The sequence below is a fragment of the Pleurodeles waltl genome, chromosome 7 (genome assembly GCF_031143425.1).
Source record: "Pleurodeles waltl isolate 20211129_DDA chromosome 7, aPleWal1.hap1.20221129, whole genome shotgun sequence".
Lineage (NCBI taxonomy): Eukaryota > Metazoa > Chordata > Amphibia > Caudata > Salamandridae > Pleurodeles > Pleurodeles waltl.
The window spans coordinates 1,511,066,292-1,511,088,847 of NC_090446.1; the positions used below are offsets into that span (position 1 = coordinate 1,511,066,292).

At 47.8% G+C, this 22,556-nt stretch overlaps 1 protein-coding gene across 1 annotated transcript in view; it reads left to right on the top strand.

Annotated features, from left to right (window-relative positions):
• LOC138246603 (phospholipase A2 inhibitor and Ly6/PLAUR domain-containing protein-like) overlaps positions 1 to 22,556 on the top strand; it is a 125,455-nt gene that overhangs the window by 79,607 nt on the left and 23,292 nt on the right. The window contains exon 3 of the mRNA XM_069201300.1: positions 13,726 to 13,872. Within this exon, the coding sequence (XP_069057401.1) occupies positions 13,726 to 13,872 (147 nt within the window). The remainder of the gene's footprint in view (positions 1 to 13,725; positions 13,873 to 22,556) is intronic.

Here is a 22,556-nt window from a genome sequence, read left to right on the forward strand (position 1 = left end):
CCGGAGTGGATAGAGTTCATGATGGATTTGGTTTCTTCCGTGTTGATGTGGGTCCAGTTGTTGAGGGTGATGTCCGGGGAAGCGGGTTCAGTGGTGTATGGTTGGGTCTGGTGTCCGAAGCTGTCGTGGAGGTCGCTGATCTTGCGATGGAAGAAAGTGGCGAGGGATTCGCACAAATCCTGTGAGGGCGTGACGGCGTTGGCGCTGGCGCTGGGGTTGGAGAACTCTTTGACGATGCTGAAGAGTTCTCTGCTGTTGTGGCTGTTTTTGTCTAGTCTGTCGGTGAAAAAGTTCCTTTTGGCAGTGCGGATCAGGTGGTGGTGTTCGCGTGTAGCGTTCTTGAGGGCGGTCATGTTGTCAGCGGTGTGGTCCTTGCGCCAGGCCTTCTCAAGGGCACGACAAGTTTTCTTTGATTCTTTGAGGGTGTCAGAGAACCAGAGAGGTTTTTTGGTGTTGGTCTGTCGATGCGTGCGTTTGAGGGGAGCAAGGTTGTCAGCGCAGTTGGAGATCCAGTTTGTGAGGTTGAGAGCTGCGTCGTTGGGGTCGGTGGTGAGGGTGGGTTGGTTGGCGGCGAGAGCGGAGAAGAGTTGCTCTTCAGGGATCTTGTTCCACTGTCGATGAGGGATGGGTTGAGTGCGGAGGTGGGAGGTCTCGCGTCGGAATGTGAAGTGGACGCAGCTGTGGTCGGTCCAGTGTAGGGCAGAGGTGTGGCTGAAGAAGACGTGTTTGCTGGCGGAGAAGATAGGGTCGAGCGTGTGTCCGGCGATGTGGGTGGCGGTGTTCACCAGTTGTTTGAGGCCGAGGTTGGCGAGGTTGTCGAGCAGGGTGGTGGTGTTGGGGTCGTTGTTTTGTTCCAGATGGAAGTTGAGGTCGCCTAGGAGGATGTAGTCCGGTGAGGCGAGGGCGTGCGGGGAGATGAAGTCGGCGATGGCGTCGCTGAAAGAGGCGCGAGGTCCGGGAGGACGGTAGACGAGGGATCCTCTGAGGGTGGTCCTTGGGTCGGTGCGAATCTGAAAATGCAGGTGTTCAGCGGCGAGGGGGGGGTCTTCGGTGGAGGTGGTGACGCTGATGGAGTCTTTGAAGATGATGGCGACACCTCCTCCTACTTGGTTGGTGCGGTCTTTTCTGGAGATCTTGTAGCCTTCGGGGATGGCGGTAGCGATGTCTGGAGCAGAGGAGGCGTTCATCCATGTCTCCGTGATGAAGGCGACGTCCGGGGCTGTGGAGTCCAGGAGGTCCCAAAGTTCAACGGCGTGCTTGTGGACGGAACGAGCGTTGATCAGGATGCACTTGAGGTGGTTGATGGCGCGTGGGCTTGTGGTCGTGGTAGTTGCGTGGTGGAAGATGCGTTTGCAGGAGTTGCAGGCGAAGGGTCCATGGGTGCGTTTGGGGTGAGCTAGGAAGCAGGTTTTGGAGCGCCCTGGGTTGAGGGCGTGGAGGGTGGTGGGGTCGTAGCGGATCAGCGGGGCTTGGGGGAGCTGGGGACCAGGGGTCGTGGCGCTGGGCGTGGGCCAGGCGCGGACGGGCGCAGACGGGCTTGCCTCTGGCGCGCCTTCGGCGCGCCAGCGGCGTGCCCGCTGCGCGCGCCCGCTGCGCAGTCGCGCAGCGGCCGCCATAAGAGGTAGGAGGGGGGGGAGTGGTCAGCTGGGGGCGAATGGGAGCTGGGGGGCGGGGGCGTGCAGGAGGTCGCGGCGGGAAAGCGCGAGGGAGGGGGGGGACAGGTAGAGTGAGAGGAGCTGGGGGAGGGGGTTTAGGGTGGAGGAGGGTGAGTGTTAGGAGGTTTGGAGATTAGGGAGAGAGATAGGAGTAGGGTTGTGAAGATAGGGGAGGGGGGGTTGTAGAGGTGGGTGAGGGAGAGAGGTAGAGTGAGAGGATAGGGAGATAGGTAGTAGAGGGGGTGGCGGGAGGGGGGGAGAGATAGAGAAATAGATAGAGAAAATAGATAGAGAAGTCGATAGATAGGGAAATAGATAGATAGACAGATAGGTAGGTAGGAGGAGGTGGAGAGTGGGGGAGTTAGATAGTGAGATAGGGAGCTAGAGAGATAGGAAGATAGGAGGAGTGAGGGAGGTAGATAGCGAACGGGTTAGCTAGGGGTGAGAGAGGGGGAGGCGAGTGAGGGAGGGGGATGAGGAAGGAGCAGGAGGGCAGGCTCGGGGGAAGAAGACGGAGGAGGTAGAAGAGCCGAAGACAGGAGAACAGAAGACAGAAGAACAGAAGACCGGAAGAGCAGAAGACAGAAGAACAGAAGAACAGAAGAACAGAAGACAGAAGCACAGAAGATCGGAAGAGCAGAAGAACAGAGAAGAACAGAGAAGAACACAGAAGAACACAGAAGAACCGAGAAGAAGAACACAGAAGAACACAGAAGAACCGAGAAGAAGAACACAGAAGCACCGAGAAGAACAGAGAAGAAGAACACAGAAGACCGGAAGAACACAGAAGAACAGAAGGGAAGAACAGAAGAGAAGAACAGAAGAACACAGAAGAAGATTGCAGAGGGGGAGCGAGGAGGAAGAGACAGAGAGGAGGAAAAGAAGCAGGAGCAGGAGAGAAGGTGAGTGGCGCGGGGCAGGGCGAGGGGCTGGGAGGAGGGGGGTACTTACAGTTAGGTGGGTCTCAGGAACACAGGAACTCGGGAACTTGGAGGAGCTGCAGCGGCAGGGGGAGCGACCTACCCTTGGGTCAAGGGTCGCTACCACTGTCGCGCAGCGGCCGCCATAAGAGGTAGGAGGGGGGGGAGGGGTCAGCTGGGGGCGAATGGGAGCTGGGGGGCGGGGGCGTGCAGGAGGTCGCGGCGGGAAAGCGCGAGGGAGGGGGGGGACAGGTAGAGTGAGAGGAGCTGGGGGAGGGGGTTTAGGGTGGAGGAGGGTGAGTGTTAGGAGGTTTGGAGATTAGGGAGAGAGATAGGAGTAGGGTTGTGAAGATAGGGGAGGGGGGGTTGTAGAGGTGGGTGAGGGAGAGAGGTAGAGTGAGAGGATAGGGAGATAGGTAGTAGAGGGGGTGGCGGGAGGGGGGGAGAGATAGAGAAATAGATAGAGAAAATAGATAGAGAAGTCGATAGATAGGGAAATAGATAGATAGACAGATAGGTAGGTAGGAGGAGGTGGAGAGTGGGGGAGTTAGATAGTGAGATAGGGAGCTAGAGAGATAGGAAGATAGGAGGAGTGAGGGAGGTAGATAGCGAACGGGTTAGCTAGGGGTGAGAGAGGGGGAGGCGAGTGAGGGAGGGGGATGAGGAAGGAGCAGGAGGGCAGGCTCGGGGGAAGAAGACGGAGGAGGTAGAAGAGCCGAAGACAGGAGAACAGAAGACAGAAGAACAGAAGACAGAAGAACAGAAGACCGGAAGAGCAGAAGACCGGAAGAACAGAAGAACAGAAGAACAGAAGAACAGAAGACAGAAGCACAGAAGATCGGAAGAGCAGAAGAACAGAGAAGAACAGAGAAGAACACAGAAGAACCGAGAAGAAGAACACAGAAGCACCGAGAAGAACAGAGAAGAAGAACACAGAAGACCGGAAGAACACAGAAGAACAGAAGGGAAGAACAGAAGAGAAGAACAGAAGAACACAGAAGAAGATTGCAGAGGGGGAGCGAGGAGGAAGAGACAGAGAGGAGGAAAAGAAGCAGGAGCAGGAGAGAAGGTGAGTGGCGCGGGGCAGGGCAAGGGGCTGGGAGGAGGGGAGTACTTACAGTTAGGTGGGTCTCAGGAACACAGGAACTCGGGAACTTGGAGGAGCTGCAGCGGCAGGGGGAGCGACCTACCCTTGGGTCAAGGGTCGCTACCACTGTCGCGCAGCGGCCGCCATAAGAGGTAGGAGGGGGGGGGGGAGGGGTCAGCTGGGGGCGAATGGGAGCTGGGGGGCGGGGGCGTGCAGGAGGTCGCGGCGGGAAAGCGCGAGGGAGGGGGGGGACAGGTAGAGTGAGAGGAGCTGGGGGAGGGGGTTTAGGGTGGAGGAGGGTGAGTGTTAGGAGGTTTGGAGATTAGGGAGAGAGATAGGAGTAGGGTTGTGAAGATAGGGGAGGGGGGGTTGTAGAGGTGGGTGAGGGAGAGAGGTAGAGTGAGAGGATAGGGAGATAGGTAGTAGAGGGGGTGGCGGGAGGGGGGAGAGATAGAGAAATAGATAGAGAAAATAGATAGAGAAGTCGATAGATAGGGAAATAGATAGATAGACAGATAGGTAGGTAGGAGGAGGTGGAGAGTGGGGGAGTTAGATAGTGAGATAGGGAGCTAGAGAGATAGGAAGATAGGAGGAGTGAGGGAGGTAGATAGCGAACGGGTTAGCTAGGGGTGAGAGAGGGGGAGGCGAGTGAGGGAGGGGGATGAGGAAGGAGCAGGAGGGCAGGCTCGGGGGAAGAAGACGGAGGAGGTAGAAGAGCCGAAGACAGGATCACAATAACGCCAGTGTAGTAATGGTTATGTCAGCGTTCCACAAGCAAGGCATTTTTTGTTTTCTTAGTAACTTTGGCACTGTCAGATGAATCTACACAAATGTTTCCAAAAAATTTTCATCTGCCTGGGGCCATTCATGCTGAGTTTCCTGCCAAGAAAAAAGAGGGCGGTGCAAACGTGCTTTTAAATTACAATAGGACTCTTTCCTCTTCAACACAGAAAAAAAGGCGGAATGGAATTGCACCAACTTTGGCATGATGGTCTAATCTTACTCAAGGAAGTTTTTTCTTTGGTTTCGTGTAAATCCTTTAAGTAGTTTGAAAGTTACTGGCATTTAAAAAAGTTTTCGAGTTGGGCATAAAGAGCTTAAAGTTTACATAAAGCTAGAGCGGTAAGATTCCCGGGTAATACTCAAATGTTATTGATCAAGTGAGCTTTTTCTGTTGTCGGCATTTGCAGCGCCACGGATCCAAAGATGGATCAGTGGAATATGAACAATATGATGGGCTGGAGGCAACTCTGAGGCCAAATGTAGTAGCCACCATTATAGGACACGGGACTCTGTTCCAGTGTTCTGAAAATAAACCGAAAAAGGCATAAATGAGGGCAGGGTGAGCACAATTTTTTAAACAAATGTACATTTTTTTAAATGGAATTCATGGATCCTCAGTGACTCCCAGCAAGACCCCCTCTTACTGCAGATCTAAAGTTTGGGTCTCCAGAACTGTCAAACTTGGCCCGCCTGGTCATCCACCACCAAGGAAAGCTTCACAGCCAGGCTGTACGCCCACCATAATGCACTGCATTTAGACACTTTGGGCCAGATGTACGTAGCTATTTTCTACTCGCAAATGGCCCCATACGCAGAATGGGGCCGTTTGCTGCCTAAAAATAGCATTTTGGCATGTACCAATGCTATTTTGCGATTCTGTAATCTATTTACCAAATCACAAAATAGGTTTGCGAGACGCTATTGGAAAGAGTGTGCCTAGGGCGTCCCTTCCAAATAGCAAGTCATAGTGGCATTTATGATTATTTTGCAACCGTGCATGCCGTCACAAAACAATCACAGTTACCACCATTTTCAAACGGCCCGAAGGGATCCCTTTCCGGTTGTGGATGGGGGCATCAACATTTTTCCAGAGTAGGTAGCGATCCCTTACTAGGAAACTTTTCATTTTTTTGTTTGTAGTGCATCCCATTTAACTTTAAGGAAAACAGGCTGCATTGCAAAAAAAACTACTTTATTTAAAAAGCATTCACAGACAGGGTGGTCTGCTGACCCCAGCAGGCCACCATCCCTGTGAGTGCGACCATTCCCAAAGGAGGTGAAAATTGCGACCTACCTCATGAATATTAATGAGGTAGGTCATTTACGACCCCATTGGGAATCACCAAATGTGTCTGAGACAAATGTGTACCTTTCATTTTGTGAGTCTCTAATTGTGATTTGCAATGAATCGCAATTAGAGACTCGCAAAATCAAATTTTCGTACATCTAGCTCTAAATCCCAGCCCCTCTGCAAAAAGTTAAAGGCCATGCACTGTGAAGGTTGCACGCATTTGTCTCACCCTCTGCTGCACGCTTCCAAAGGATGCTGGTGACGTTTGATCTATCTATACTGTATACAACTTAAGTAAGTGCACAGTGGAGTTTGGCCACTGGTGTAGATTTTGTAACAGAGTCTGCATGTGCAATCGCAGGTATAGTTTGGCTACAGGGTATTACCATAAATTGTGATATTCAGTCATCCCTCCTTCAGTTTATTTTACATGACATGTGAGATGTCATCAGTAATATTATCTGAAACTAACTCTATTTTGCCACAACCAACCTCCAGGAATAAGCTTTGACTGGTCAGCTTCACTACTCTTGAAAATTAAAGCATAAAAATGAGGAAGTTTACAAATCAGTGCGCTTACAGTGCTATCTGGCTGTTGTGGTTGCAGTAACACTGGCTGCACATGCCAGAGAACTTGTCTGACGTGTTTGGTGCAAAGGTTGGTAAGGCCTTAAGTTGTTGGAGAGTGATGCCAGCTGCATGGAACTGCCAAATGACCTCGTTAACTTTTCAGTTATGCTGCGTTATTGTCTTAAGTGTGGGAATTTCACTTTGTTTTTTTGCACAAAATGCATTCTCACATCAAAGAAATTGACCTATGTACACTTTTGCACTAAAGTATAGTGCTAAATGATGGATTTGCATTTTGCCTAATTATGCATCATTTTGCATACTTTTGACAGCATTTTGCATAAACACGCAGAATTAAGGGCCAGATGTTTCATCACGGCCCTTTGCGATTCGGAAATAGCTATTTTTAAGAAGTCGCTATTTCCGACTCGCAAAGTGCCATGTATCACATTTGCGATTCGGTAATAGCGATTTCTTAAAAATCGCAAATGCTATTACCAAATCGCAAATTGCGATACCGGCCCCATTCACAGCTATGGGCCTGTTGGCCCATATCTGCAAATTTTTTGCATTTCCAAAATTGCGATTTTTGAACCAGAAATCGCAATTTTGGAAATGCAAAACCCCAGGGTGCTGGGGGGCTAAGGCCCCTCTGCTGGATCCCAACATTTTTTGGGGGGACATGTAAGGTGCACACATGCCAAAAGGGCATGTGTGCTTTACATGTACAATTTAAAAATGCATTTTAAATGCTTTTTTAAATTTTGCACATGGTAACCATCAAGTTCAACTTGGTGGTAATTAGCGATTCCTAAATGCCAAAATCGCATTTAGGAGTTGCTTCATACATGTGCTAAGAAATCGCAAATAAGGAATCCTTATTTGCGATTTCTAATTTAGAGAGTCGCAATTTGCGACTCTCAAAACAGGGTCGCAATTTTAAGGAATCGCTATTTTAGCGATTCCTTAAAATTGCGTTCAGAATGTATTTCATACATTCTGAACTGGCATTTTGCATTCGCAAACGGGCATTCGCACCGTTTGCGAATACAAAACGTTTCATACATTTGGCCCTAAATTACGCATATGTCGCACACCCCTACTGCCAACCCCATCTCAGCAAGAAGGCAATGTACGGCTCCCTCGTAGTCTCACCCAGGCAGCCACCCTGCTTACCTGGCATTGAGCTGTCCATGATGTTACCTCATTGGAATTGGCTCCAGCAGGTGAGGTCTGCTTTTAATGTGCAGGTTACAAGTATGATCCTTGAGATGGGTGACTCAGACTTTAACTCTTATAAGGACAGTAAAGTGAGCTCCATAGTACTGGTTAGTGGCATCATCTGACATTAAAGTGCCAGCAGACACTTCAGTGCCTGGTGTGTGCCCTAGAAATAGTTTCACATTAATGCAGAGCTAGATTAGGGCTGGCCAGGAGATGGTTTGATTGTGTTAACTTGACTCCAGTGGAGCCTCTTGTTCTGAACCTTCCTCTTATGTAGAGGCATCACAGTGTAGCCAATGGATTAGAGCATCACTGACCCACAACTAGGCTGATGTATTTAAAGGTGAAGTTTTACTAATCACTACAAATGACAAGAGCCCACACCTGCTTAATATTATTCCAGAAGTATGTATAACAAAGCACAGTAGTACACCTGAATATTCTACTGCGCCTTAGAAGTAAATCATCAAGTATTTTTATTAACTTGAAGATGATGAAAGACTGGGGGTGGGAGGGCAGATATCGTTGAGACCAACACTACGCAGTTTGGTTTGCATGCAGCATTTTGATGAAAGTTCATAGGTCATAGTGTTATATTAGAATTGTAACTTACGAACTACGAGTAACAAAAGTATTTCTGAGACAAGAGCAGTAGCCCTCTAAGATATCCACCTAAAATACTGTTCTGTGATCTGCATGGTACACGTTCTTTGCAGCAGGCATATTACCCTTTGTGCTACTTTAAGATGAGTCTAAACTCACACTAGACAAAAGTCTCTCCAGCAGGGACATTAGTCACCAGAGTTATCTTTATCTCGACATCTTACTGTTGCCTGAAAACCGCTAGATGCACTCTGCACCAGGTGCTTTTAAACCGATGTTGTTTCTAAGCACAGTGCCCCACAAGGTGAACACCAGGTGCAGCTGCACCAGGCTCACCACCTTAAAGCTACCCTGAGGTGGACGGAGGTGGCAGTCTACAGGCCTAGGTGATAAAATGCCAGAGGCAGCGGAACAGCTTCAACTCCTCCTGTAAGAAAAATGTAAGACTGGGCTGCTTTTGGGCTGGTTTAACACCAGACAATAGGAAAGACATCAAATCAGGAGCAGAGAAGTGAGACAGAGTTAGGCTTGGGAGGAATTTTTAATTCTACCGGTGGAATCAGGGTCATTTTGATAATTCTATATTTTATGTGGATACCTTAGGGGGCTACTTCTTTTGTCACATAAATACTTTTGTTACTCTCAGTTCGTAAGTTACAATCCTAATATAACACAGTGATCTATGAACTGTCACCAAACAGCTGCATGCAAACTTCATGGTGTAGGTGACAACATTATGTTTTTCTCCTCAGTCTTTCATTATCCTAAAGTTGCTAAAAATACTTTATAATTTACCTATTAGTAAGGCCAGCCCCAACCAGCGAGGTACATTTCAAATCCTGAGTTTGTCCTCCAAACAAAAATATACTGCCTACTAGTATGGAGAGCATGTGACTCCTACACCTTGTATTCCGCATTGTCGTATGCAACATTTCCTACACACTGATGTACACATATATGATTAATTGTCTCTTTATAATGTGGGTGATGTAAAGTGCTCTGACACCCTACACTGGTAGGAGCAATGCTATAAAGCAAATTAAATGCTTCTGAGAAAGGGCTAAGGAGAGATGACGGGCACTGTTGGAGGGTGGTACAACAGACTCACCTTCCACACTCCCACCCACAATCTTCGCTTCACCAGCCTCGCCCTCGCCTCCATCCCCTGCATCCGCCGCACCACTGCCGGAGGAAGATCCTTCTCTCACCCAGCCGCCAAAACCTGGAACTCCCTACCGCTCCACCTTCGCCAGACCCAAGACCTCTTGACATTCAGGAAACGCCTCAAGACATGGCTCTACGACCAGTAGCTCCCCCCCAGCTCCTTGAGACCCTAACAGATGATTAGTGCGCTCTATAAATCCTTGATTGATTGATTGATAGTTACGGAATCCATGGAGATGGAGGTCATTGGCGGGGGGACAAAAAAGATAGTCGCAAACCACCGCACTAAAGCCACTCATGCTGCCGCCCCTCGTAATTTCTGCTTAGTGGTATTTACCAACCACTCCATCCCACTGTACCATCACACTGCCAACCATCCCGTTCGGGTCTTTTTATTTACTCCAAGGCGAAGAAAACATCCATTGCACCACTGAAACAGAAGACACTATCCAAACCATGAAACATCTCAACTTCAAACACCAAACAGACAGAAAAGTTACCGTCAGAGGCCCCCTCACCTTCAGACCACCTGGACCATGCCCCAGGTTCTGAACTATCATCCCCGACTCCATTGCCCCTCTTGCCATTGACTCCAAAGACTAAATCTATTGTATGTGGAACTTATAGAGTGCTTAGTGACCTGTAGGCATCCTAGTGCTATTAGTGAGACTCTAGCTGGCCAGAGAAAAACTAAGGGGGCCAAAGCTGAATAGCCAAGTTTTTAGAAGTTTATGAAAAGGAAGCTCCAAATTAGCTGTCCGAAGGGTGAGGGGCATGGAATTCCAAAGTTTGGCAACATTGCATCTAAAGGACTGGCCTCCACTTCTAGCTTTTTTGATTGAAGGAACTGCAGCCCAGCAGGCATTGGTGGAACGCAGACTTCTCCCTGTGATCCACCACTTCCTCTAAAATCTGAATTTCCACATCATCAATCTCAATTACACCAACACAGCCAACTTCCTCGACAGCATGAACACCATTGGACTTGCTCAACTCATCACCAAACCCACCCACAATGTAGGACACGCACGACTACACTCCAGCCCCTGCACCTCCACTGCTGAGCCACCCAGCTCCCCTCACCACAGCTGGAGCAAAGTATCAGAGAGCCAATGGGCCGATGCCTTCAACACATGATGCCCTAACACTGCATCACACTGGACCAAGCTGTCAAAAACTTCAACTCCTGGATCACCAACTGCGCCAACATCATCGCCCCCATCAAGACCAGCAGACACAGGAGATCCACCAAGCTGGCAAGATGGTTCACCAAGGAACTGAGAACAGCAAAACAGCTTTGCACACGACTGGAAAGAAGATGGTGCACAAGCAAGGACCCCTCAGACAGGACCAATCACCATCAAGACCTGCCTCCACCTCTACCAATCGGTACTCACCACATTAAGCCCAGTTCCAACCAAAGCAGAGAGCGCTTCAACATCGTTAGAGAGTTTGCCAACCCCGCAGCCACAGGAAACAGCATCACCCTCTTCCAAGAACTATGTGACAGACTTGCCAACTTCTTTCACGACAAGATCACCACCATCTATAGGAACTTAAACTCCAGCCCAAGCCCTCAGACTTTGATAACCTTCACACACTTACTGAAATCAACACAGAGCAACAACTTACCTCATGGGACCAGCTCACCTCCCAGGACACCACCACCATCATGAACTCCGTTCACATTTAGGAGCCTCCACTGACCCCTGACCACACCACATTTTCAACCTTGGAAGCCGCAAGAACAGCAGCTAACTCATCACCCTCTTTAACTCCTCACTTGCCACGGCATAAATCAAACCATTCCTCAAGAAACCATCTGCTGACCTGAGCGAAGCCAAAAACTACAGCCTCATCATCCTTCTCCCCAAACCAAAGTCCAGGAAAAAGCCATCAACTGACAACTCACAAAATATCTAGAGCAGAACCTTCTCCTAGACACCTCCCAGTCTGGATTCCACGCCAACCACAGCATCAAGACTGCCTTGATAAATGGCATCGATGACATCAGAGCCTTCCTGGACCAGGGAGAAACAGCGGCTCTGATCCTCCTTGACCTCTCAGCAGCCTTTGACACTGTATCTCATCACACCCTGCTCAGAAGACTGCATCACATTGGTATCTAATGAAATGCCCTCAAGTGGATCACCTCCTCCCTCATTGGAAGAAATAACTCCATTCACCTCCGAACCTAAGGACATCATCTGCGGAGTTCCTCAAGGATCACTGCTCAGTCCCACCCTCTTCAATGCGTACTTGACGCCCTTGACAAACATCGTCAGATCCCACGGACTAATCATCATATCCTATGCAGAAGACATCTAGCTCATCTTCTCACTCTCAGAAGATCGCACCATCACAAGAACCAACTTCCATAGGTGCATGACGAGTATCACCAACTGGATGAAGAGCAACTTGCTGAAGCTCAACAGGGACAAACTTGAAGTGCTGATCTTCTGCAACACCACCACCCCTTGGAACGACTCCTGGTGGCCCTCGGAACTAGGACTATCACCCAAACTGACTGACCATGCCAGAACCCTCGACATAATCCTGCTCAACAAACTATTTCTGCTCAACGCAGTCACCTATGCCTGCTTTCCCACACCTTGCATGTTACAAAAAGTCATCACATGTCTCCCTGAACAGCAAGCGTACTCTCACTCAGGCCCTAATCACCAGCCGATTAGGTAATGGCAATGCACTCTACGCTGGGATCACCACACACATCTTTAGAGAGAGTCCAAACCATACAGAACTCTGCAGCTAGTTTTATCCTCGACCTCTCCATACGGGCCCTCATCAACCCCCACCTCAGAAAATCTCACTGGCTCCTCATATAGAAGAGATGTTAATTCATCTGATGATCCACACCTACAAATCATTGAACAAGCGAGGACCAGCCCACATCAACTATCACCTGAACTTTCCCTACCCTACCAGTCAACTATGCTTCACCACCTTCTCGTTACCGCACCCCTGCATCGACAGGAGGAGGATTTTCCTTCTACCTAGTATTGAAATCGTGGAATGACTTCCCGCAGCAACTACAGACCTCCACCGCTTCACTAGAATTCCAGAGAGCACGAAAGAACTGGCTGTTGGACTGTGTCACTTGAACCATCATGACCTTTAAGCGTGGAGGTTTGGATAACCTATCGGGTGATTAGTCACGCTATATAATTCCACTTAACTGATTAATGTATTTATTATTTTTTCCAAACTGCATTTGTGAGGTGATCCTTTTTTTTTAATTCGCTTTTACCTACATTTAATTTGTGTTTTTTGTTCACCACTTCAAGATGGGTGCCCATCATTTTGGAATGGTAGATTTAAAATCCATAATGAATGGCGGCTGCATCATGTGCATGGGTCATGGCACGTGCAAACCTGTGTCCCAATGTGATGCATCCTTCATGACACTCACATCCTAACGCACATATCATGACATGTGGCGCCATCTTGGAATGAGTTTCCAAGTAGGAAACCATATATGCGTGCTCATGCGTCTCGCTGCATGTGCTCCCATGCTGGTCCAAACCATCATTGCAAATCTAATAGCTGGGCCATTGCTGATGGTCTCTTGCCAGGCTTACTACATATAAATAACATATATGTCATGTTCTATATAAGTAAGAAGCAAACATTATCCACATGCAAAATGTATGATGCTGAAACAAGTGTGCTTTCATGTTTGCAACAAATAATTTATACAGAAAGTAACTAAGCAAGCAGTATATTATAATCAAATATTGCAATTTAAATGGTGCAGGTAAAATAGATTTTGCATTTTCCCTCCGATTTCTATCTTTTCACCACAGCTTTCTGCATTCACAGCTCTCGACCATGATCTTCCTTTCTTCCTGCTCTGAAACCCCATCCCCCAGGACCAGGGATCTCCTTTTCATCTCCATTTCGTTGACTTCTCCCCTCTCTCTTTAGACCACAGACACCAGGCTTTCTTTAACCTGTCTTCTCCGGCTTTCATCTTCCAACACCTGTATACTCTTCTCTGTCCTTTGACCTATGAACCCCTTCCTCAGCAACAACACCTCGTTAGCTCTCTGCAGCTTTTGTGAGCTGGGTGAGAGAATTTGGGAAAAGGAGGGATAGAACTGAGGAAGAACAAAGAGAGAGACAGACAGGCTGAGCATCTTGAAGGGAACCTGCCTGACACAACCACTTCTTTTGACACTCTCAGTTATAAAATATCGGGAACCTAAAATACCTTTAAGTTGCCTTTCAGTAGCAATAATTAAGTTATCCAAAAGCATAGATACGACAGGCAGGTATTGCAAAGGGTTTTGAATACTAGCTTGCATGTAGGTTCTCATGGATTTGACCTTATGTGATGCCTGATTGCAAGTGAAGAGGACATCCTTAGCCCCTTGAGTTAACCCTTGTGTTGCTGGTCTTTCCTTCTAGGTAGTGAAGGGACGGCTGTCTTCCAGAAGGCCTGCGGGAATGCCTGGGAATGCGGCCACCCTGCCTCCATGGCCGCTGGAACCTACCGCGTGAGAGCCATCTCCAAGTGCTGCAACACAGATTACTGCAACAACGGCTCTCTAGACTGTACGTAAATATCTCAGCTCCCCACATGGTGGTGGGACAGTGGCATGATGGTGTGGGTGTCCCGGTGTGGGTGTGTGTGCATGGATCTATGTATGCGTGTGGATGTGTGTGTCTGTCCGTCTCCCTAGTACCGAGTCTTCATTTCTAGGTTTCAGTAGGTTTAGGAGACACAAGTGCACAAGAGGGATGACCTGGCCCACGCCCAAATTACAAATGACAAGAGTTATTGTGAAATCAGATAACATGGGTTGCATGTTACACCACTTCCTGTCAGGCAGCCTGATGTTTCAAAGTGGTGGGCATAAGTGTCTTCCACAAAGGCCCCAGGAGGCAGGGGCGACCCCCATTACTGACAACCAACCACAAACATACAATGTCGCATACACACTTTTGCATTTCCACACATACCCTCCCACCCACCTGAGTGTGGTAGCATAATGGATCATTTAAATAAACAACTAGGGTGCTAGAACCTATGTTGCTAGTATCCCAGTCAGTGGTAGGTAGAACATGGTGTGTTATAGTAAGAATCTGCTCTACAGCACAGGCCCTAATGCACACAGCTGCTGCATGTGCATGCTTGGTCTGGCTGTATTTCACATAGTCGATACACCAGTCGATACACCACCAAATAGACCAGTTGGATTATTCCCCACACTTTCATATCATGATGCGTTCCATGACATAACCTTATGAAGACATGCATATTGTCACACTTAGAATCTTTGCCACAAGTCACATTCTTATGAAGGGCTGTGACAGCAGAGAGATCAGAGCAGTAACATGATTCTCTAAAGCTCACATTAATTGTAACAATGTATTTGTAGGCAAGAGTGAGAAAGATCTACTCATATACATTAGCAAACAGTGGCTGCCACTGAGAGTTTAGATGCAGGTTACAGAGAGCTCAGAAACCCGTCATAGCCACTTTCATTAGATGGAAGATTTCATTCTGGTCCCACATCATAGGACATATTAGCTGAAATGCACGACGCGGAGGCAGGGACAGCATTTAAATGCCCTTCAGTGGCTCACCAAGCAGGCTGTGTAGGCCCCTGCAGCTCCCTGTTTAAACGTCTATAAACCTGGGCTCTCAAAGTCAACATGCAGAAGCTCTGATGGAAGATCTAGGCATAGAACTGAGCCAAAGCTACTCACCACTTTATGGCCAGAAATACTACTCACTGTTCCTAGCAGGGCTGCAAATACCTCACCACCTACCTGCATGGAGCCAGCAGAGGTTGTGTGCTTTGTACCTGCGTCCAGCATCTTTACTCGGCTGCTGCTACATGCTGTGAAAACCGTGGAGTAACTTCTCCTGAATGCTGAGTGAGTCCGCATGCTAGCATCCCACCTGACTTAATGTTGTCATCTCCACGCATGGATATGGCACCACATCTCTTTAAAAGGTTACCCTGCATCATGGCGTCACTCCAGCAAACAGAGTCTGTACGTGCGCACAGGGCCTGACTGTCTGAGCCACAGTCTTGGATCTCGAGCCAGACACTGATGTTCTGCAGGAGTAATGTGTGTAAAACATATAACAGCAACGTAAAAGGGCCCTGCAGGTCAAAGGGCAGAGCCCCAGCACCATAATGCACAAGCCGCCCCTTCAGTGGGCTCCTCCTGATCTTTCAGAGGCCTATGAGTCAGTAGACATCTGCATCTGTTGTAATAAGATCAGTGCACCTTATCTGCAGGATCAGCACGAGACAATAAAATTACAAAACTTTCTTTGCCACAACTAAGTCTTACAGGAAAGATCTGAAAACCTCTCTTCCTTCAGGCATTTCACGAGTAATGCAGTAACAGATGCCTAATCACACCCAGGCTGTCTTGCGTAACCAGGATGTAACCGCATTTACTGAGCACTGAAGACTGACCGTGTTACACCTGCAGCCTGACAGTCAGTCACACACCGGAATTCGATGACTCGGACTGTGAAGGCACCTGCCTCTCAGCGCTGCTCCCCTCTACCACTCGTTTAGGTCTGGCTGCAGGAAGATTTAGCCGAGTGGCATTTCCCTCTTGTTAGCACTTTGCGTAACAAGTAACTCGGGGGCTTTGGCTCGGCCCCCTTCGGCCATTATCTTCTGTGGGTGAGTCTCCTTCGTGGTTTAACTTACACTTACGGTCTGTATTTTCATGATAATTTATAGTGGTGAGGGGGACGTGAAGTAGTCTGTTCTAGGGAGATGGGAGGTGTCCCGCAGTAACAGGAGAGGATGGCATGTTCTGTCCTCCCCTCTGCACATCCTGGCTCTCTTGGCCTCTTCTTCAAGCCTGTTTGCATGCACAGACCTGGCCAACCTCTGAAATACCCCATTACTGTGGCGCAAAGACTGGGCCAACAAGCACTGCTACGACAAGACCCATCGCACATACCATGGGATGCACACCAGAGCTTCATCTATTCGAAGTGGAATGTTCATAACACATTTATGTGCTCAGCTTAGGAGCCCTTCTCTCTGTAGTACTGCAGGCACCCGGCATCAAGCCACAGGTACGGGGGGGGGGTGCTACCCTAAACTGACTGTTGCATTCCCCATTCCCCACCGCTGCATAGTTAGCAAGTATTGCGTAACAACCAATTACACCCGCTTGCCAAAATGTACCATTGTATATCAGAGACACAAAGGACAGACCATTCACGCTTTGATGCCATTGGATGGCAGAACCACTATTAGCTAGCCACAAATGATGAAGCAGGCTTACAAGCATCAATGATAACTCAGATCTGCTACACACAGCACTTTCACCGTGATGTATGCGATATTACTACTCCAAACACCATCGCACGGATAACGTTAGAGGTTAGGAGTATGGAGAGAAGGCAGACAGCGTGGAGGTGGACTTTGTGTCCACCACCTTGCCTCAAGTGTTTGCACCAAACTGAGAGTCGCCAGCCCCACGGACATTTTTATACTGTCGGAGAAATCGCTGTAATGGTGATTACTGTCAGTGCTGGAAAAGTTTGACGGATGGCTCCGTCAACCAAAAACTGTCATTTAAAAAAAAGTTTACAGTCCATCACTTGTGAGGTCTCACAGCATGGACAGCAAAAAAAAAAGGCATACGACTGCCCACTGTATATTCAGGGACAGTCGGATGCCTTACCTCCAAACAGCCCATACTCCGTCAAGCCACCGGAGTATTTTGGCAATGAATCCAGAGTAGGCTCCATCTACAACGTACTTTTGGTTCGCCCAGTCCTAAATCAGGCATACTGACTGAGAGTTCAGAGGAGAGGCATGGACGTCTGTTCACCAAAATGCCAGAGGTAGGGAAGTGACATCACATTCCCTGTGACCCCAAATGGTGTTACAGGAAGCATCCTCATACTATCCTTGTTCTGGCAACATCACAGGAACTGACATCATGTGACCCTTGGATTCCCCATGACTTCACAGAAAGTGACACTTTTCTTTTTGGTGCACATACAAATCGAAAACTCAGCACCCCTCTTCTCTATCCTCCTCTCCACCATGATTGGATCATCTTGGCTGGTGACCTCAATATCGTTTATTGTCCCTGACTTGTTTCAGGCAGTCTTTCATTCATGCATGCTGGGATATGTAGTCTGGATATAGTTCACTACAATCACACCTGAAATAGTCTGTAAATGAAAAGTCTAAGGCTACCAATGGTGTCTTCATGATGTGCATACATACACCTACAGGTGAAGAAGTGCACCTGTGGCCCGGGCTGACTGAGAGGGAGGTAACAACCACTACCAATGAAAATCTACATCACAGTGTTTGTGCATATTTTTGATCTGGTGTCTCTGTATTGAACCCATAGCAGGCTAGCAAAGATGTGCATTTCACAACAAAGGGCGGGTTGAGATTGTGTAGAAATATAAGCCAGGTTTTCAATTGCCAAGCTGGTGTCAGGAGGCGATAGAGCATGGAAGTGACACACACCCACCCACACCCACACACACACACACTCACACACACACTTTATTCAAAGTATACTACATGTTTGAAAACGTTGTAAGCTAAAGTCTATCTAATGTAATTAAATATAGGAATCCTTTCTTTGATAAAAAACAGTATCAGAATCCATGAAATGCCCATAAAATGTAATGACGTCATAGTCGTTTCTGGTACGATCACGTAAGAACGGGGAGACAGGTTAACATCCTCCTGTCTGCACTGGAGGGTTGATTCCAACACGTTATACGCCGTCACCCAAATTGCACTACCTCAGGCAATGGAATACCACACAGAAGGGCAACAAAACAATGGAATGCCACGCACAAGCCACGTGAAATCATGTCAGCAATCCATTCTATCATGTGTTCGTCAGAACAAATCCTCGGCAAAATAAAGTGATCAGCAAAACAAAACGTATTCACATTTACGCCTAGTTAGGGGTAGTAAGCGGTAAATAAATGCAATTAGACGTTAAACATTAAAATACAAAAAACGGGAGTCGGCTCCTGCCTTCTGTAGTCGGTCTCAAAGCTCAGAGCACCTGGTGTCTAGCAGGGTTCCACCCCAGGACCCGCCTGCATAATAGAAGCGCGACGCAGACCTGGGGCTGCTCAGAGGTCCAGTTGTCGCCCCTGGTGAGCTCGACTGGGCATGCATTGTTTGTCAATTTGACAAATTGAGTCAATTTCTGGAAAGCATATGCAAAGCAAATACAACTGATCATAACTGAATATGAGAACAAGGTTGCCCATGCTTGTTCCTTTTATGATGACACAACCTAATGTGTATTTGTAAAACACATGTTCACCCCTTGGTACTCATTGGATCAACCTCATAAACACGACCGTAATTTTCCATTGATCCTCATCCACGCTCACAAAGCACTGCACAACACCGGAACAGAAAACCTCAACAGACGACTCTCCTTCTACACCCCGACCCGGCATCTCCCCTCCGCCGACCTCGCCCTCACAACTGTCCAACACATCCGCAGAACTACAACCGGCGGTAGATCATTCTCACACCTCGCCACCAAAACGTGGAACACTCTTCCCACCCACCTGCGCCAGACCAAAGACCTCCTTACCTTCAGGAAACTTCTCAAGATTTGGCTGTTCGAGCTGTAGCAGCAGCACCTCCTCCGCCCTCCTTGTCCCCCTTTCCCTCCTCGGCGCCTTGAGACCCTCACAGGTGAGTAGTCCGCTTTACAAATTTCTGATTGATTGATTGATCCACCAGATCCAAGTGATGCTTTAAAGTGACTTGCAGTCAGCACAGAGAGCGATAGAAGTAACTAATAAAATAAATTAGGTCTTGTCATGTCCTACACAGACATACAGGTGTGCCAAAATACAAAGTTATTTTTAATTCTTCACAGAGCACCCCAAAGGTCTATGTAAAAGAAGTGAATATGCATTTGTATAGCACTAATGAAATGGTGCTGCTTAGGATGTATTTTCAACAGGGGTGGGTGGTGAACTCTGCTCCGTTTGCGGAGTTTCCACTTTACTTTGTGCTCCGCTTAGAGTGCTGATTTCTGAAAAACTGTGCATAGCCGAGTTTTTTTCCTTTCGCGCTCGCCAACGTTAAGTTGGTGACTACAAGCAAGGAAAATCTTACTCAGACCACCTACCGGTGAGATTTCTCAAAGTGGGCGGTCGCAGATGGTTGCGTTGACAAAGGTGCTGCTAAAGTAGAAAATCTACTTGAGTAGCAGAAAAGAAGCAGCCCCTCTTGCCCTGCATGTGGTGCCATTCGTGGTGATTTTTCAGCACAGGACAAGCACTTGGCACTAAAAATCAGCGTGAGCTGCGTGATCTAACGCACTCCGCCGCTTGCGGAACTCCACGTAGAGTGTAGAGTTTTTTGGTCACTTTGTGGAGTTCTTCCCAGCGAACTCTGAAAACTCTGCCCAGACCTACTTTTCAATAGACAGTGGGGGGAACATTTACTAAAGTTTTGCATTGCCTTTGCCTTTGCAAGGCTTCCCGTAAAACTTGCAGCAGTGTGACATGGCTTTGCGGGCCTTCGCTTTGCTTCACCCTGGATTTGATGGAACATTCAGTTAGGCCAGGAGGAGCTCTCTCTGATGCAAGGCAATGGTCCAGGACCTGGGAGCCACCTCTTGGGGATCAAGAACTTACTCCAGCAGAGGCTAGCAGAGCTCAGGCAGGTCCAGTTACAGCAGGTTAGCTGGGCAGTTGGAGATTGGCATCTGGACCTTGTTTTTTTCCTGAAGCTCAGAGCTGGAGGTCATGTAACTGAACCTTGGAATCACTTCAGTCTGGGATTAAGGGTGCACGTCGAGTTTCCTGCTCAGCAAGCAGAGCAGCAGGGTGTCCTTTTTCTGTAGTATGCACAGGTTCAGGAGCATAGCATACTGAAGAGTTTGATTTGAGGGTCCACTACTTATACCCAGTACCCACTTTGAAGATGGAAAAACGTCTGATGTCTTCCCCCTACCGAGGTGCCTGGGAATTCTTGCCTCCCTGCCCTGACCTAACTTATCAGGGGGAACAAAAAACTAGCATCACACACTTTATTAGTGTGCTGAAGCAATGTCTTTGTGATGTACAAGTGTAGTTGGGGACAGCTCCACCCCCTATCAAGTCAGAGATGGCCCATCCTGCCAACACCCATTCCCCTCTTGTCTCAATGTCATGGAGTAATACTCAAGACCAACTGTCAGCTACACCTAGTTATATGTCCCAGGATACAGGCTGCAGACACCAAATGGTTGGGAAAAATGCCAAGTTTCTAAAATTGTCATTTTCAGAATTGTGACTTAAAATCTAACCTTACAATTAAAGAGTCTTTTTAAAATATAATTCTTTAGAGATCAAATTCAGAATTCCTTCCTGCTACAAATTGAATGTAATTACTTATTAAAAGTAATAAGGTAACCCAATGTTATCCTATTTGAGAGGTAGCCCTTGTACTAGTGAAAAACAAGTTTAAGAGTGCATTTCCAACATTTTAAATACACTGCCCTCTGCCCTCCGGGCTGTTTAGGAATTAACCCAAGGGGTAGCTCATATGCAACTTAGGGATGGCAAAAGGTTTATTTTGCCAGGTTAAAATGGCAGTTCAGTTGAAAAACTGCACACACATGCTTCAATAGCGGGCCTGAGACATCTTTAAAAAAAGCTACTTAAGCGGATGGAGCAATAAGCGCTACAGACCCGATAGTAGCATGGGTATATGCAGTTCCACTTGCTGGGGATGTACAAGTACATCAAATAGGCCAATTGAGTTTAAGCCAGTTTTACAATGTTTAAGGGAGAGGTAGAGAATGAGAGGACACAAACACATTGTTAGAAATTGGGTCTTTAGTTGCAGAGGTATGTACCCTCTCCAAGTAGGGACCACAATCCTCGTCAGGTAAGTCAGATACACACCCTAAATCAACCTGTGCTCCTCTCTGGTAGCTTGGCACACAGCAGTCAGGCTTAACCTAAGAGGCAATGTGAAAATTATTTGTGCAACTATTAAATTACAGTAACACTCTGAAAACAGCACATAACAACTCCAAATCAGTTTAGAAAAAATAGAGATATTTATCTGAGTAAGACAAGACCTAAATGGCAAAGAGTCAATAAGTAGATCTCAAAATATGAATTTTTAAAGATTAAATCCAATAGCAGTGCTTAGAAGTCAATAGCTGAAAAAGGTTGCTTGAGGTCGGACTAGACTGGGGTAAATCTGAAGCTCAGGCTGATGGCAATGGAGGACAGGCCACAGACTCACAGGACTCACCCAGACCCCGCCGACAAAGTGCCTTGGATGCAGCAAGTGTCGGCATCAAAGACTCGATGTATTGGTTCAGGTCCACGCACTTGGGTAGATGTGTTGTCGACGAGCCTCACTGTCAGGTCCTGCATAGGCAATGAGCTCCATTGAGATGTATGCGATGTGGCATTGTTGAGCCGCAGCGATGTCCTTGGAGGGCACTGCATTGGTTCTGAGCAGTGCAATAGCCCAGGTGTGTAGGTTTTTGTGGAAAATACATCTACAAGCCCACTTCTAAGGCCCAGGACTGAATTGGCACCTCAGACAAGGGTAGGAATGACAGATGGCAGAGTCTAAAAGCAGAGTTCCAGGAAAGTTGTTGATGGTCCTGAGACTTCAAGAATAGGGGGCAAGTCAACAAGCCCTTAGAGAAACGTAGGTTCCAGGATGTAGAGAGCAAGTCCAGTCCTTCTCACTCCCAGGCAAAAATCAGTAGGCAGCAGGCCAACACAGTAGAGCAGTTAGCAAAATAGCAGTCCGTCCTGCGCACAGCAGTCTTCTATCAGACCGAATGTCCTTGGTTCCAGCAAAGGTTTGATTTGGTGGGGTTTGGGGTTCATTAATTATACCCAAATGTACCATAGAAGAGGCCTTTGAAGATCACAAGCTCCCTGCCCTTCCTTCACTGACTCTAGACACTCTACAGGGAGGCATGCAGCCCTTTGTGTGACGAAAGCCCTATTCAGGTGTATGTGTCAGCTCTTCCCTCCCATCTAGCCCAGAAAGACACATCAGGGTGGTGATGGGCCATCAGGATGCAAATGTCACAACCAAGCTCCCTTTGTGTGTGACTGCCTAGAGGGAATGCACAAATCCCAGCTGTCACCCACCCCAAACGCATATTCAGATACAGGCAGAGGCACAGGATGGCTAATGTAAGAAAACGCCAACTTTCTAATTTAAAATCCGACTTCACCATAAGTTGTGATTTTAAATTGTGAGTCTAGAGGCACCAAA